At 56.4% G+C, this 17,236-nt stretch overlaps 2 protein-coding genes across 2 annotated transcripts; both read right to left on the reverse strand.

Annotated features, from left to right (window-relative positions):
- Window positions 1–6,783: 6,783 nt before the first annotated feature.
- Window positions 6,784–12,488, reverse strand: METTL13 (methyltransferase 13, eEF1A N-terminus and K55). Its single transcript, XM_021545841.3, has 8 exons — window positions 12,291–12,488; window positions 10,774–11,521; window positions 9,915–10,114; window positions 9,158–9,353; window positions 8,794–8,937; window positions 8,400–8,609; window positions 7,921–8,052; window positions 6,784–7,480 (listed from the first exon to the last, which is right to left on the reverse strand). The coding sequence occupies exons 1-8, from the start codon at window positions 12,441–12,443 to the stop codon at window positions 7,206–7,208; spliced, it is 2,058 nt and encodes a 685-aa protein (XP_021401516.2). The 5' UTR covers window positions 12,444–12,488; the 3' UTR covers window positions 6,784–7,205.
- A 327-nt stretch (window positions 12,489–12,815) lies between these two features.
- On the reverse strand, window positions 12,816–16,281 carry ITPA (inosine triphosphatase). The gene is made up of 8 exons (XM_021546034.2): window positions 16,184–16,281; window positions 16,046–16,103; window positions 15,854–15,918; window positions 15,256–15,329; window positions 14,615–14,646; window positions 13,918–14,033; window positions 13,360–13,436; window positions 12,816–13,105 (listed from the first exon to the last, which is right to left on the reverse strand). The coding sequence occupies exons 1-8, from the start codon at window positions 16,244–16,246 to the stop codon at window positions 12,985–12,987; spliced, it is 606 nt and encodes a 201-aa protein (XP_021401709.1). The 5' UTR covers window positions 16,247–16,281; the 3' UTR covers window positions 12,816–12,984.
- Window positions 16,282–17,236: the final 955 nt, after the last annotated feature.

A 17,236-nucleotide genomic window follows, 5' to 3' on the forward strand; every position in this document is an offset into this window, starting at 1 on the left:
TTTTCCCTTTTTGTGGACTTTAACAAACCAAAGGCGTTGATGTTTATTGGCTACAAGTTATTTAGTTCCCTTATTAATTAGTGTTCTGTCTTCTGTTGGTTAATGATCCTCTTGCATCCAGTACTAATTAGTCTGCATGCTCAGTCTCTTAAATTAGTGGGGGTTTTTGGGTCAGTGGTCTGTGAGTCAATGGTCACAATTTGCCCCTGCCAGAATTACCTCTTACCCAGCTAGAGCTGACTTCAGCACATTTGCTCAGTTTTTATTAGTAGCTTCCTTATTTTGGGTGTTCTGCCAAATATCCTTGTAGCCCCTAAATTCTGCATTCTTTGTGTCAGCTAGGAGTGGTACACCCTTCCCCCCTTTGGTAACCTCTCCCTAGGTCTGAGATAACTGAAACATGTCAAGCCCTAAACCTTAACAAGGCAATTTTACCAATAAGTAATTTGTCTTTCTACTACCTGGACATCACTTAGAGCTTGCTTGTTATTTTTCATAGATTGCCCAAACAGGCTGTGGAGTCTCCCTCACTGGAGATATCCCAGCTGGACACAGTCCTGTGCATGTGCTCTGGGATGACCCTGCATGAGATGGGAGATTGGACCAGATGCCCCACTGCTCCCTGACAACCCGACCCAATCTGTGGTTCTGTTCCTGCCTGAGGACAAGGCCACCATGGTGCAGGGACCTTGGACACACCACGTGCTGGGACCTTGGACACGAGGAGCACGGTTCACCCAGGTCTGTGCTGACCATGAGACTACCATGCTGCCCCTCTCCCCTGAGAGCCCAGCCCCAGCTGGCCACTGGGAAGGGCTGTGCAATGCCCAGGCATGGGCAGGAGCGCTGCCAGGGTCAGGCACCTTCCGAGGAGGAGCTGGATCCAGCAGGGCGGGCAGCAGGTGATGGCTCAGGAGCAGGCTGGGAAGTGACACTGAGGTCCAAGCCATGTCACTGCCACGGGTTCAATTAAAAATGCACGCTGAGGCTGAGCTAAAAGCTCAGGCACACAACAGAGATGAGATTTAGCTGCGATTACTGGCAGCAGTCACATCATGAAAATATCCCAAAGGCAGGCTTTGGAGTCGTGCAGCGATAAAAGTTATCCTCTCTGTTACAGCAGACACTGGCCTCGCTCAGCGTGAAAAGCAAAACAAAGGGAGCTGTGAACACCCTGCAGGCTGACGGAGACTAACGATCTGGAGGATTATCAAAACTTCTTGGCCAGAGCTCTCAATAAGTGTAAAAAATTACAGCAGACTGACCTATAACTCTGGAAACAAGTAACGGTTTTGAATCGGCAGAGACGGCTTCTCCTCCCTGCTGCAGTTAGATCACAACCTCTGGGAAAGCCTTGCTATCATTTCTGTCTAGTTGGGAGCCTGGGACTTATTGACATAATTATGCCAATTAGCAGCATGATTATTTCTTTCCCCACTCCTGGGTGAGCAAGCTGTGCCAGGAGGCACTGGAGTAGCTGCCTGGCCTTCCTCCAGCTTGTGGGTTTCTATGGAGGCTGGAAGTTGGGAAGAACATTATGAGTGTCCAGAGCACTTTGTGCTACCCCCATGAAATAATTAAGATCCATAGAAGAGCAGCCTGGCCATAGGATTGTGTCTCCACAGGAGACAAATGAAGATTGAGAAAGGCACCATGCCTGGGGAGCAGCACCATGCACACCTTCAGATTGATAATCCAGGGAACGGTCCTTTCTGTGAGGTCTTTAAATTACAGCTTTGTCTGCTTCCATGATTAAAATAAAATAAATTAGAAAAACAACTAAGATTAGGAAAAGTTTGAGTTATTCCCCCAAGTCTGGGAAGTTCCCAAATAAAATTTTTTTGTCTTGTGAAGCAGAGTTAAAGTCATTAATTGCCCGCATTCACCCTACAACTCTATCACTTAAAAAAAAAAATCCATTTTCCTCCCTCCAAAAAAAAAAAAAAAAAAAAAAAAAAAAGAAAAAAAAAGCCACAAGCAGCCAATTATAGATTCCCCACCTTCTGGGAAAAGCACAAACAATTTCATTATGGATGCTTGTGAGAGGTTTTCTTCATTTTTCCAACACCTCCAAGAAAGCAGAGAAGGAGAGAGGAGAGGCACCCGAGCATATCTTTAGGTCTCTGCTTTTCCTGACTGATTTCTCTGGGCAAGTTGTTCCAAATCCCCATGCAGAGCCTAGCCTGGCTTTCTGAATTTGCCAAGATTCAGAGTGGCTAACTTAAAGAAACAGGGGTGCTACTAGATCACTGCAAAGCTTCTTGTAACAAACAACACTGAAATACAAAACTTAAATCAGTGTCAGAGGGCCACGCAAGAAATTGTTCTCTGGGGGAGCAGTAAGGGTGACCCCCAGGAGCACAGAGCTGTGCTGCTCACTGCTTAACCAGCTAATTACAATCTGGTTTTACCCTGCTCACTGGTTAACCAGCTAAACACAATCTGTTGTGCTCAGTTGTGCCCCTAATAATACAATACAATAAAATAAAATATTTATCATTTACTTTTGCTGTGTGCCAGGCTCAGCAAGGAGACAAAACCTCTGCCAAGCACCTTTCCTGGCATGGCAGGAAGGGTGGGTGCCCTGATCCCCAAGGTGACTCCAACAGTGTGGTCTGATGTCACATGTCACCAGCTCCAGCACAGCCTGCCTGGGGCCCCCAGTCACAGCCTCTGGTGCATTTCAGATCAAGGCAACAGACAGCAAGCTTGTCCTGCCACGACTTTCAGAGAAATATATGGCAAAAAATAGCCTGGCTTCAGGGTTCAGCTGAACCCACAAACTCACACACACACTTCTCCCTAACCAGGCAGCGATGTTAACACTGAGGACATTTGGACCAGGTCCCCAGGCTGCTTCCCAAACACACAGCAGTGCAATTCCCTTCAGGGAAAATGAGTTCTGCGTAAACCAGCCCAGTGGGGACCTGCAGACGCCTGCAGTGAAGAGCCAGCCACGCTGCCCTGCCCGGGGCAGCAGAGCCTGCTCCTCTTCCATGAGAACAGGCAGGTTCCTCCACACCTGCTCCAGGGACCTTCCTCACCTCCTTCTTGTGTCAGAACGCAGAGTTTTGGCAGAGTTTTCAGGCAGCTGATGGGCACAGAGCAGGGGGAGGTGTGGGCAAGGGGCAGCTCCCAGGTTCTCAGCAGAACTTGGCTCTGCAGTGGAGCTGCATGAAGGTGCCTGTCAGCATTATGCCTGTGCATTTGCCAGGATAAGAGCTCAGACCTTGAAGCTGCAAAAGATGGAACTCAAGCCCATGAAAGAAAGCCAGAGTGGCTGCAGGCCTGTGATCACGGTGGCTGCAGCATTTCTCCGTGTAAAGAGGATGTGCTTTCTGCCTCCCCCCCACAGCCCGGGGCACTGCTGACTCACTGATCGCAGGACAACACAGTCCCTGTCCCATGTCTCCTCTCTCCTGCCCTGTAACCTCCAGCTGCATTCTTTAGTCGGGTGCATCCCGTTGCAGGGTAGAAAAAGGGCACCGTGCTGCATTGCAGCCTGCAGAGATCTTTCCCTGCAGCCCTCAGCACCCTAGGAAAGAGCTGCACTCCCTCCCTGCAGCCTGGCAGCATGCCTGCTTCCTTGGCCACAAAGCCAGATAAGCCAAGTGCTTCTCCAAGGGAAGATTCCATGGACAAAAACACTTCCTATGTGCTTCCAGCCTCTGGGAGTGGCTGTTGCAGCCCTTGTTGTGCTGGACCATGTCACACAGAATCCCCAGGCCGTGTGGCCAATGTTCTGCCCAGCTGAAGGGAATCAGCCCAGGGCTCAGTCCCTGCAGCTTTTGTTGCTGCAAAATCTCTCCCAGCTGCTTGCTGTGCTTTGAGCTGATGACAGTATGACCCTTATCCCTGCTCCCCAGAGGGAACTGGGGTGTCATTCTCTTCTCTGTTCTTCTCCAGAACAGGGACCCGGGCTGTGAAACCATATGGGGTGTACATGTGGCACCCCATCAGTGCCTGCCCACAGCCACCCTGGGCCAAAAAACCTCTCTGCATCCTTCTACCCAAGCTCAGGAAACTCAGGGCTAACCCACCAACTCCCAGTGTCTCGCTCTCTGGAGCAGCAGCAGGACGTGGATGCTCTGAGAAGGGACTGGGCCAGCCCAAAGCATCCCCAGCTGGCCACAGCCTCACACCTGAGCCGTGGGGTGAGTTACACACCCCTCTCTTTTTGTGCTGGGAAAGCCAGAAAGGAAAAAGTCAACATCTCCGTGCCAGTGGGGGTTGCTAAGTGACGGCAGAACTTGTTTCTATCCCGCCACTGACAGCGTGCCTAGGCTGCAAGGGAAGGAAGTGAGGAGCAAGGGATGTAAACATGAGTACACTGCCAAAACTCTCGACAGATTCACCCTTGCCAAATATATACATTAGCTGCGTGTTTTGGCTGCCAGCAGAGAAATGTTTACTACGTGTCAATTACTCCAGCCTTGAAGCATTTTACCTGCAAAGGAGGATTTGCTGCACTCGTGCATTTGCTAGTTTTCCAGCTGAAATTAATTTCCAGACCAAAGTTGTCAGGCTGTCAGTAGCTGCAGGAACAGCTGCCATGAACTGAGATTTCATCCTTACATTGTTTCTAATAGATGGCTTTTGTTTTTCCACCAGGATGTGGCGTTATGCAGCATTTTGGAAGCACAACAGAAAGGCAGGACTGGACAAGGGAGGGATGAAGGCAGCCTTTGTATGAGCTCCTGGGGAAGAAAGGAAATGGTTTCAGTAAAAAAAGGGGCACACACACACAAACCTATGTCGTTAAGATTATGTGGAGAATTGCAAACTAAGTTAAAAATAGAGTAAAGGCAGCACTGCTGATCTAGTTGAGAAATTTGCCATTGCTAAGCTAGGTGGATAATAAATATCTTTCAGAGCAGTGCTCATCACAGAGGAGCTTTAGAAACTGCGCGGGGGCAGGCACACTTCAGCTCCAGCTTCAGCCTCGTTTCTCCCCCGTGCTGTGCTGAACTCCCCACAGAAGGAGGAGAAAACACAGGAGGAGGGACTGGGTGGTGACACAGGGGGCACCTAGCCAGGCTGCCAGCCTTTATCTGAGGCAGGGAGCAGGCCAGCCCTGCTCTCCTGGGCCTGGGAACCATCAAAAGCACTTGTTAAAAAAGCATCTACTCCCTTTGCTTAGTTGCAGGTTAGCCCAGGGAGAAAGTAGGGCACCCATCTGTCCCTCTGTGGGAAGGGGAACAAGGGAGGAAGCATCAGAGAAGGGATCTGAACCGAGCAGTTCCCAAAGCAGAACCTGCTGGCAAATTAAAATGAAAATACATCCTCAGCTGCTGGCAGCACAGCTGCCATGCATGCTGGGCACCAGCAACCCCATCTCCTGCATCGGGACAGTCCCCACTGCTTCAGGGGGTGAGAGCCTGTGGGAAAAGGATTTGTAGAAAATTCTCAAAGCCTGACTCACACAGTGTGCATGTCTATGCAAACGTTGAGACAAGGAATGCTGACTTAGAAATGCCATGGAATAGGACAGACATGGTTGAGAGAGAAATGGAACTACAAACAAGTTTCAAAGGATGGTTTTGCAAATAAGACTAGGTACTTCAGAGAAATAGAACTATGAAAGATGCACTGTAGGAGGACCCACGAGGGGTCACTTTAGATTACTGGCTTTAAGGCATCTACAGCATGGTGTGGCAAAAGCTGATAGGCCAAGAAACACTTATAATTAAGAAATTAAGAATTAAGAAATTAAGAAATAATTGGCTTCTGATTGTGATGGCGTAAATTATAACATCTGTATTGTCTCACCCTTCACTTGAGATTGAAAATGGAATAAAAGTTTTTAAAATGCCTCTCAGTTGCCCCATCTCTGGGTCATAAAAGGGCTTAATCAGACAAGAGCCTTTTGGGGTGTCCTTCCCCTGGCCCCATGGAGCTAGGGAACTGCAAACTCTCAGCTCGCACACTCTCACTCTGCTTTCAAAGTGGCAGAGGTTTTCCCACAGATGGAGAAGAGCTGGCTCCTTCCAAGCAAGGAAGGGGGAGCAAACCCTGCTGGGACAGGGGATGTGAGCTGCAGGGCTGGGAGACAGCCCAGCCAGGATGCTGAGATACAGATCCCTCCTGGAACGACTTCTGGTGCACTGTTACCTCCCTGGGCTGTGGAGAGGTGGCTGGGGAGGGTTTGCTTTGGGAAGCAGCTCTCAGAAAGGCTGGTTCACAGGTTTCCCTCTCTCAGGCTGCCAGTGGCAGAAGGGAACACGGAGTGAGGGTGCAGGATCAGTAGCAAAGCACCAGTTTGTCACTTTGGTACCATGTCTCAGGCTCATTTTGGCACCAGCTGTTGCAAGGGAGAAAGACAAGTCCCCAAAAATAGCTTCTGATGAATGAGTGAGACCCTGCAGGTCCGTAACCAGCCAAGACACACAGGCCAGCTCCTGAATGAGCTCTCTGGGCAGAACTGGCGTGCTGTGGGAACATCCCAATGGGTATTTTCTGACTGCCCATTCATCCTGCAGGAAGGCTGACCTGCACTAGGTGGGTGAGTGGGTTGGTGTGGCCAGGAGCCTGAGCCCAGGGTGGGGTTTCTGCTGGCCCTGGGGCAGAAGAGTTCTGAGCTCGGGAGTTTCAGTTCAGTGGCAATGGCTGGAGAGATTCAGAACGGGGGAAACACAGTGGGATGCAGTCTGGGAAGGGTGAGTGGTGAGGAGGCAGTGGGGTTCAAGGGCCAGCTGCCTGCTCCCAGGACATGCCTTTGAACTGCAGAGGTGACTAGTTTTTTCAGGGGAGTGGTTGCTTCAGAAATAAGCCTTAGCAAATCACTGCAGGCCTCAGAGCACCCCTGAGCACTTTATTCTCACATCTCACAGCCCACACACACGCATCCACAAGCAGGCCTGGAGCAGGGCTGGGGCTCTGCAGAGACACCAGGAATGCTGGAGAGGCACCATCAGAAGGAAAGGAGCTGCGCTGAAGGGGCAGAAGAGCCAGAGGAACGCTCTTCCCAAGGTGGGAAAGCAACGAGGACACACCCAAACCCCCAGTCCTGCCGGTCCCACAGCACTTCCTCACTCCAGCAGCTGCAGGCTGCCCCTTGGGCCGTGCAGCCCTGCATGGAGCCGGAGCCTCCCTCAGGAAGCACCTTCCCGTGCCAGCCCCGTCCTTCCAGCGGGCCAGGCCAGGGCTGGGCGGCAGCGCCAGCCACGGGCACCACCCAGAGGAGCAGCAGCAGCAGCAGAGCCCCCTCAGAGGACGAGGACGGCCTGCAGCACGTCTGCCAGCGCGTAGGAGCTGTCCCAGGGCCGGCCCGGCTGCCGCAGCGCCGCCTCCAGCGCCCGCGCCCGCGCCCCCAGCTCTGCGGGGCCGCGCCGGCCCGCGGGGCCCGCCTGGCACAGCAGGATCTCGTTGACCTCCCCGTGGATGCGGCGCGCGTACAGCAGCGGGAAGACGGCCCTGAGATCGGCCAGGACGGACTCCTTCAGCCGGGCGTCGCGGCACACCAGGTTGAGCACGAAGACTCCTGCAGCAGGGCGAGGGAGGGGAGCTCAGAGCGGCCTGTGTGCCCACCCCGCTCCCCGCCACCCTGTGCCACCCTGGTGAAAACGTCTCCCTCACCGGCATCCCCCCCTGCCCCGGCCCCGCTCCATTCTCTGCTGCCACATGGGTTGTGGGTGGCCACGGGATCTGTTCTCGGGTACCACCTACACCTTCTGCTTCCAGAAAACTCTGCTGGCCCCCTGGGATGTCCCAGCCTGTCTCAGGCCACCCACTCCATCCTGCTGTCGTCACGGTGCCCACTGAAACACCCAGGTGCAGGACCCGCCAGGAGAAGGGGATGCCATGCAGCAAAATCCTGGCTGTAACCACTATTCTCTGGGTTGAGAAACGGTGGCACAGCCCCAGCTCCACCCAGGATTTGCCAGCCTGGCCATGGGAACATGGCCAGGTTTCCCCTCCTACCTTCTGGCTTGAGGATGGTTTTAACTTTCTGTAGAAAGGGCTTCTCCACAAAGGCTGGGGGCGGGCAGCTCATCCCCACCGTGAGGTCTTTGCTGTCCACATCAAACATGATGGCATCATACTGGGCTGATGCTGCAGGACAAAGCACAGACAGTTGTCATCCTATGGGACAGGGGTGAGCTACACACGTAGGAAGGCCAAAGATGGGATGGTCAAGACACCCCTTCTGCCATGTTATGGGTGTCTTCTCTGCTGAGGTTTCTTTTTACAAGCCCTTGGTGCTGGGGGAGGAAACAAATCCTCTACACAGGTTGGCAAGGACAGGCTGTGAGCTGCAGACACCTAGTGAGGCTGGAGCTTGTGGGACACAGCAAGAGATGGGCAGGAAGAGGAAGCAGGTAGTGACAACAGCCCAGGACTACCCAGCATGGCACCCACTGGGCTCAATGGGGCACCTGAAATGCTCTGGGAGATGGTACCTTCAGCTGCCAGCTTGGCCATGTAGTCCAGGCCATCAGAGATGTGCACTTGCATGCGGTCACCCTGGGAGAAACCGAACCAGCGCGTGGCCACTTCCAGCATGGAGGGGTCGATCTCCACCACGGCCACGCGGGCCTGCGAGAAGTAATCATGGACGAAGAGGGGCAGGCTGCCCCCGCCGAGCCCCACCACCAGCACTGCCAGCTCTCCTGCCAACCAACAGCACCCGGTGAGCCATCAGGATGCCATAATCCCACTGCTCGTCCCACCCACCGTCCCCAAACCGCTTTGGGAACGGTGCACGGGGCACCTTGGCCTAAAGAGCCTTTCCCCAAGGGGCTGTGGCGTGGGGACACCTGCCCCAGCACAGCCTCCCACTGCTGGCCTCGTCACCTGGGAGGGCGTCGGGGCCCCCCAGCAGGCAGAGCCCCGCAACCATGGCCTTGTGGTGCTCACAGCACAGGTAGCTCTTGTCGATGGCTCCAGGTGGCTCAGTGGGGCTGGGTTTCTTCTTGTCTTTCCTCCTCTTCTTCTGGCCTGAGTAACAGGAGACACCAGTCAGTAGGGCAAGGGGGGAGACAGAGGTGCTTTCTGGGAAAAAGCCACTACCAGCCCTGTCCCCACCACGGTGTAAAAACACTCCCAGGGCTGCTCTGGGGCACCACAGGCAGGTCCCAGGAGGCCTTCTACCTTCTTCCTGTATTGCTCTCACTCTCTGTCACCGTAAAAAATCAGCCTTGGCCTCTGCCCCGCATACCTGGGAGAGGGCTGGGGGCCAAGAGCCGAGCCTCAGACTGCACCACGTTCCTGTTCTGGAGGAAGACGAGGCGGCGGAAGTAGCAGGTGCCATCTCCCTTCACGTCCTCCACGACGAACTCCCCGCTCAGGGGGCTGCTGCCACAGTGCCGCACCGCCCGCACCCCGATGTCCCCTCCCACAGACAGGAAGGGCACCTGCAGGGAGGAGAGGGGCTGCTGGGAGCAAGGAAAAGCTACAGGAAAAGAGCTTGGCATTCCCACTGTCCTGAATATGGCTACAGGGCCAGGATGAAGCAGACACAAGAGGAGCAGTGGGATGCCACAGGAGAGCTGGGGATCTTCACTAGATTCACTCCCACAGTGAACACAGGGGAGCAAACACAGCAAGGTTTTTTTGCAAGAACTCAGATGTGTGTTGTTCGGGCAGGAAGGAGAAAACAGAAGGAACAGAAGTTAATTAAGACAGGGGGCTGGATGCTCTTAGGATTTCTAGATCTCCGCTTTTCTCAGCATGCTGGGTTTTGGAGAGCAAGGACTTCATACTGAATCCTACCACACAAGAACCTCAAATCCTGCCTCCAAGCACAGACAGAGAGCTGGAGGGAAAGCCATGAGAAGCTGCACCTGAGGCCCATCTCCTGCCCACCAAGGCATCCAGCCTTGTAGCTTGGTCTCCCTTGGAGAAGAGGGTTTCCCTACTGGCAGAGAGCCAGCCTGGCTCTGTTTTGGGGAAGGGGCCAGGCAGTGGGGGCTCACCTGCTGCCGGGCAGGGAGGCCCGGCGGGGCCAGCTCCATCACCTTCCCCGAGAGCTCTGCCTGGATGGCGGCCATGCCCTCGTAGTGCTGCTCCCTGTGCAGGGCCACCGTCAGCAGGCGCCCGAAGCCCGCGCTGGCTGCCAGCTGCCTCCGCCCTTCCTCCGTCCCAAAGAGCCACTCGGTCTCCCTGCCCTGTGGAACTGCAGAAGGGGCTGCCATCAGCCTGGGCTGCTCCTGGCCCTCGAGCCTTCCTGCCACAGGGAATGGCAGGACATTTAAGGGAGGTAGCACTGCTTGGTTAGAGCCGTGCACTGTGACCTTCAAAAGAGCCAGGATTTCCCCCGTTTTGGGCAGGCTCATGCAAGAAGCTGAAAAAGCCACATCTCATTAGAAGTGGGGGGGGGGGTCCAACAAGCTCCTGAGCTGTCTCCAGGTTCTGCCAAGGCCCAGGTTTGCAGGGATGCAGGGAGGGAATGGTGCTGCTGGCAGAGGCCGACACATGTCTGTGAGTGCAGCCCCAGGGGTCTGGCCCTGCAAGCCAGGACACCCACAGAGAGCAGCGATGGCTTCCCAGCCGCAAGGAGCTAACTTGGCTGTCACCAGCATCCAGGCAGGAACCACCACCTTGGAGGCTGGGCAGGGTCCCTCTGCCCAACAAGCTCTGTGCCACACCTCTGCTTGCACCACCAGGCAAGTACAAATCCCATGGCAAAACCAGGACTAAAACATCACCCCAATCCCACGCAGGTGGGTAATTTCTCTCTCCAGCCCCACATTCAACAGGCCCTAAAGGGCTGGCTGTTTGGCAGCTCATGGCCAGGGCAAGAACCTGACTGCAGCCTGGACAGGCTGTACTCACTGATGAAGATGGCAAAGTGATTGTCCCGGGAAGGTTTCACCGAGGGGCTGTCCACCACGTGCAGCGTGTAGCGGGGCTTCCCACTCTCTCTGTCACACAGATCCAAGGAAACCTGCTCCCTGCAGGGGGTTTTGCTGATCTGGCTGCAGAGCAGGGCATAATGCTGCCTGTCCTTCACCGCTGCCACCAGCCGCTCCACGCTCTCCACCCGCATCGGCTTGTCCTGCTCCTCAGGGCAGATCTCCAGGATCCGTGCTGCCGAGCCAGGCATCTTCCTGAACTTTGTCATCACATACACAAAGACCGGCAGGACAAACTGCTGCTGGTCCCCACTGCTGGCCACCTGGTGGACACGCACCACCCAGCCTTCCTGGGAGAAGTATTCCACAGCTTTCTTCAGCACGTGGGCTTGAGCCAAGGAGACGCAGAGGTAGCGCCCTCCTACCTGCAGGACCCGGCTGATCTCAGCAAACATCTGGTCTACCTTGGCTAAAGTGGCCTCTTCCTCATCGGTCAGGAGGGCATCCAGCGTGCCTTTGTCCAGGACCGCTTGGAAGTGGCCATCAGGGAAGTCCATCTGGAGCATGTCCATCAGCAGGTAGCTCATCCTCGGCCTGGTGCTCGCGCTGCGCTCCCGCATCTGACGGATCACGGCGTCGCTGACGTCGATGTTGACGATGTCCTGGCACATCCCCATGTCGTACATCTGCTCACTGAGCTCCGAGTTCCCACAGCCCACCACGAGAACCTGGGCAGCAGCACAAGAGCAGCGTGATGGTGATAACACCCTGGAAATACTCCTCCCACCACCATTTTAGGAGCAAATATCAGACGTGTCTGTGAAAACCGCACCTTCAGGGCCTGCAAACTCACTCTCCATGGCCTAAGATAACATATCCACAGAGAACAGTCCCGTGGGCAGAGAAGTGATGCATCTGCTGCATTTTTTTTGAGAAGGATGTTGGTGCTTTAACCCCCAGAGCTGCCCAGACCAGGGCCACCTAGAGGTCTCTCCTATCCTCTTGCTAAGGCACAATGGGGGCTTCATATCATCTGTGTCAGACCTCGCACACAGAACCAACTAGAACCAACCACTGGAAAAGACATCTAAGAACATGGAGGCCAGGCTATGACCAAACACCACCATGCCAACCAGAGCACAGCACTGAGTGCCATGTCCCACTTCTCCTTAAACATCTCCAGGGACGGTGACTCCATCACCTCCCTCTAGGCAGTCCATTCCAATGTCTAAGCGCCCTTTCTCTGAAGAAATTAATCCTCCAAATGTCCACCCTAAACCTGCCCTGGCGCAGCTCAAGACTGTGTTCTTTTATCGTGTTGCTGGTTGCCTGGGAGGAGAAGCCAACCCCCAGCTGGCTACAACCTCCGTTCAGGGAGTTGTAGAGAGCGATAAGGTCAGTCCTGAGCCTCCTCTTCTACAGGCAAAACAACCTCAGAGCTCGCCGCGCAGGCGGAGCCCGGAGGGGACACAGCGCTGGGTACCAGCCGGGGCTCACCTTGTCGCGGGGCCGCACATACTTGTGCAGAACGGGGCAGAGCTCCGGGAAGGCCCCGTACCACTCGAAGGGCCGCTGCCCGCGCTGGCGGAAGAAGCGATCCCAGTAGCGTGCGGAGCCGAACTCGGCGGGGCTGCGGGGCAGCAGCTCCATGGCCGGGCCGGGCCGGGCCGGGCCGGGCCCCGCTCCCGCCGCGGCCCCACGTGTCCGCCGCGCTGACCGCTTCCGGCTGCGCGGCGCGCCCGCCGCTCATTGGCTGACTCCTCCTCAGCCGCTCCCCATTGGCCAGTGGGTCCGCCCCGGCCGCTCCCCATTGGCTGCCGCTGCGCCGGCCGCTCCCCATTGGCTGCCGCTGCCCCGGCGCTGCTCCGCGCTCCAGCGCGCAGCGGCCCCGGCGCGCCCCCGCCCGGTGCCGGTGCCGGCTCCGCTCCGAAGCCGCTCCCGCATCACAAGGGCGAAGCTTTAACAGCGCACACCCGCGGGTTTCTGCTGAAGCAACAAAAAGAGCGGAGAGCGAGGCAGCGGTGCGTTCAAAAGGAGCAGCTTTAATGGCATCCCGCAGCGGCGGGAGTCTCTGCCGGCGCTGCGTGTGACATGCACAGCACCTGCCTTGGCAGGGCTTGGACTGGGAGATCTCCAGAGGTCCTCTGGACCCAGGAGTTCCGTGCGGTTGTGTGAGCCCGCGGCTCGGGCGCTAGCTGGGAGTGGGGCGCGGCTCTGGCGAGGCGCTCTGAAGAAAGAAGGCTGAGAGCTCACTCAGCGCCTTGTACCGGTGTGAGATGGAATTCTTCATTGCCTTGGGCATTTCAGCGTAGCTGCAGGGGACAGAAGCAAGTGTCAGCAGCAGAGACACTACAGCATATCCCTGGAGCTCCCCTCTGCCTCCCTGCTTGGCTCAGCAAGGCATTGGTAGTGACACAAGCCCTGAACTGGGGGTTTCCCATCACCCACCCTGCTCCCATCCAGGAGGACATTTCTCCCTGATGCCCTTCCTTACAAGCAAGTTCCCCTGGACACCCTTGACCAAGGCTGGCCTTACGCAAAGAGCTGTAGGTAAAACATCACTTACGTCTGGTTGTAGCCATTTGGCTGAAAGCAGGGATCCCAGCCAAAATCCCGAGGGCCCCTGGGCTCCACTATCAGTCCCTGCCATGAGAAAGCACAGAAAAACTTTAAAAGAACACCAAAAAGCACAAAAAACCCTTAAAGACTGCACTTCCCGTGCAGCACAGACAGAGACACGCTGCCATAGCTCACAGTGCAGCCACCACAGGCCCTGCAGGGAGCTGTCCCCTCCCCAGCATGTGGCCAGCATCAGCAGCTCCAAACTCACGCTGCCTTATGTTGACAGTGCTCTGACCTCTCCAAATAACAGAGCTAAGAACTGTACCTGAATACAGCCCTGTAAGGGGGAGATGGGGCTGAGGAGACTGGGGTAACGTGCAGAGTTCAGTGAGCACCACTGAACAGAGGGCTGCACCCTCAGCACCCCCACCCACCAGCTGCGCTCCCCCTAAGCCTGCTCCCAACATTCAGTGACCCAGAGGCCACCACGAGTGTCCTCAACAGAGCCAGTGCTGCCACCCAAGTCCCAGCAGGGCCCTCCTCCCCAGCACACAGCACCTACATGGGTCTGGCCTTTGAAGAGCCTCACTGGCTCCTCCGGGTTCCCGCTGCTGAAGGCGAAGGTGCAGAGCGCGTAGGCAGACTTGTCCTCAAAGCCAGCCAGCAGCTTGTACAGGCCTGGGGACACAGAGGGGAGCCTGGAGTCCCTGCTGCTCCCCAGGAGCACAGCACAGCCACCCAGGCACGGAGGTGTTCTACGTGGCATTCCCAACCACCGCGGGAGGTGACAGAGCTCAGGCACCAGCATCCCTGCTGTGACTGAAGCCAGAGCCTCAGGTCCCATCTCCAGAGCCCCGCTATGAATTTGGGAGAGGAAGCAACCCAGCACAGCTAAAGCCCCTGGTGCCCGAAGGTGATTAGTACTCATGTTAATGAGACCAGCAAAGGATTTGAACTGTGGGATCAAGGCACAGCAGGGAAGGGGAGCATTATTGGAGAGAGGCTTGCCCTGAAGCCACAGGGAGCAGGAGATCTTCCAAGTCACACTGAGCACAAACGAGATGTTCCCATGAGCCCTGCCACCAGGCTGCAGCAGGAGCCTGGGAATCCAGGGATAGAACTACTGAGAAAAACAACATCCCAGGAAGGAGGGTACAGAACAGGCTCGAGGAACCTGCTGGCTCTCCCAGCATGGGTAGGGAGCCACTTCAGGGGCACAGGAGTGGGTTACACACAGAGTAGTAACATGAGGGCAGTACCTTCTGGCTTGAGTTTCTCCAGGAACCATTTTCTGAAAAGGAAGGGAGGAGGGAAGAACAATTTTTGCTATTATCTCTCAGAAATACAGGCATCCTTGTGACATTGTTGCTTACATTTTCATAGGCCTTTGAATCCCTCTCAGTGTGCTGTAGGATCACTCATTCTAGAGCACTTACCAGGAAGGACAGACTTACCTCTTAAGCTGAAGGGGACACAGTGAAAACAGCAGTGGGGTATTTAATTTACTGTATCTTAGTTATTATGTATATAAATACATAATAACTTTGTTTTCTTCTGGATTAAAGCTATCCTTAGGAGAACCTGTGGGGCACTCATGGCAGAGTCCTGCTGAAAGGCTTGGTGCCTTTACTGCACAGAGCCTGCTCTTTGGACAGGTTCCCAAGCTGCTAGAGCAGGCACCACAGATTGGAAACCAGAGCCAGCAGCCCAGGTCTATCTCTCTATTCCTGCTCCATAACTTCCCACAGAGCTTAAGGAGCTCAGTGCAGCCCCTGGGGTGCAGGATGAAGGGCAGGAAACAGCAATCACCTCCCTGACCCCACTGCTCCTGGAGTGTGAGGCCAACCCTGCCAGCCTGTGCTCCTAACCCTGGCATATGAAAGGGGAAACAGCCACTTACATGTAGGGTCCTGGGAGGCCCCCCAGGGCATTGAAGCACAAGCAGGTGTCCTCTACTATAACAGGCCCCTGAACCTACAGTGACAGCCCAAGAGAAGGAAAACATTAGACCTAAAGGAAGGCACTGCCTCCAAACCCATTCCCTTGCTCTGGCCCATCCTCGTGTTTCCACTTGACCTCAAAGGCAGCACACACCAGACAGACAATCAAACCCAAACTCCCCCAGGCAGGCCAGAGAGGCTGAAGAACAGTAGGGAAGGTTTCCCATGGAGAAAAACAAGCAGAGCTGAACGCTCCCTAACATCCTAGAGGACGAGGAAAGGGAAAGTCTGTGTTCCAGAGGCATGCCTGCAGGGTACCCATCCCAGAGCCAGCTCTGGAATGTTCAGCAGACAGAACTCTTTGTCCTGCAGCCAGCGGGCCTGGACTGAAGGAGGTTCCGTGACCTCCCGCTGCTAGAGGGACACACCAGCACAAACCAGAGCAGCCGGGTGGCGGGAGAGCAGCGAGGCCAGGACGGGCCGGTTGGGATGCCTCAGTTTCCCTGCCTGGGGTCCCTGCACACCCATCCCGCCGGGAAAGGGGAAGGAGCGAGTGACCTGCCGGGCGGCTTCGCGGCACTTCTGCACCGAGATCTCGTCTGGCTCCCCCTGGTACTCGGGCACTGCGGACACGGGGATGGGGCGGTGCTGAGCACACGGCCGGGCCGGGCCGGGCCGGGCCGGGCCGGGCCGGGCCGGGCCGGGCCGGGCCGGGCCGCCGCATCCCGCCAGGCCCTGCCCACAACTTACGGTCGATTTTCTTCGCCACCAGCGTGTAGGGAGAGGAGTCCCCGAGGATCTGCGTGACCTGCGCAGGGAGAAGGGAGTGGCGAGGGAGGGAGGGAGAGAGGCGGGCCCGCCGGCCAGGCCCGCTCCCGCCGCGCTCACCTCCTCCAGTTTCTTGGCGTTGCCGGTCACGAACACGACGCTCCGCCGCGCCGGCGCCGCCATGCTGACCGCGCGCGCGGCCCTGCGCGCCCGCCCACCAATCAGCGCCCGCGCCGCCGCCGCGCCCCGCAGCGCTCGGCCAACGGGAAGCGTGCCCGCCCCGCAGCGTCCGACCAATGGGGAGGGCGTCCGCCCACGCCAGACAGGCGGGAACTGCCGGCCCGGGTCGCCATGGCAACCGGCCCCGCCCGGCCCGCGCCCCTCACAGCCCGGCCGGCGGAGCCCGCGCCGCTCCTCCTGGGGAATCGCAGGGGGACCGTGCTGCAAGCCCTGCTGCTGATCAGCTCCGACCTCAGCCGCGTCTCTGCACTTTCTGTCATCCCATTTCCCGCGTCCGAGCGACCCGTCGTTGGTGGTTTGGTGCTGGTGGTGCCTCACAGCCAGAGCTGTCCCTTGGGAATGTCTGTGCCCAGGACAACCCCAGCACTGAGTGACTTGAACCTCAAACTGATCAACACCCAGTTCTAGCAGCTCGGGGCAGTGCACTGATGGTTGGCTTGTGCGGCTTTCCCTGCCCTGCATCTCAGGTAAACACAGGAGCAGCTGCAGCAGAATCTCCAGGCTCGAGTCAGGAGTTCTGTCTGCGGGGCCAGTGTGGAGCCCTGCAGGAACAGGTCAGTGCCTGTGGGGTCCCAGCTCTCCCACCGTGTACCAGGCCCCTCCTCACTGCCAGACCCTGCCAAAGCTCCTGCTTTGCCAGGGGACTTCTCAGGAGGGACTTCTTTCCCGCTGGGTTGCCCAGCTGCCACAGCCAGGAGACCCCTGTGACCCACGTCACATCCCTGCAGCCCCCCTTTCCCTCAGGCATGGGGACCTGGGGTCACACCACAGGCTCACACAGCAATCCTGAGAGGAGGAATGCACTGCTTTTGCCAGAGGATGCCATTCTCTGTACAAAAGAAATCATGTGGAAAAGAGCAGCAGATGGTCTGTTCTCTGCACAATGCAGGAATGGGTAAAACAGACCCAAAGCTTGGGTGAAGGAGTTGTTTT

The sequence above is a fragment of the Lonchura striata genome, chromosome 9, assembly GCF_046129695.1.
Source record: "Lonchura striata isolate bLonStr1 chromosome 9, bLonStr1.mat, whole genome shotgun sequence".
In the NCBI taxonomy this organism is placed as follows: Eukaryota; Metazoa; Chordata; class Aves; order Passeriformes; family Estrildidae; genus Lonchura; species Lonchura striata.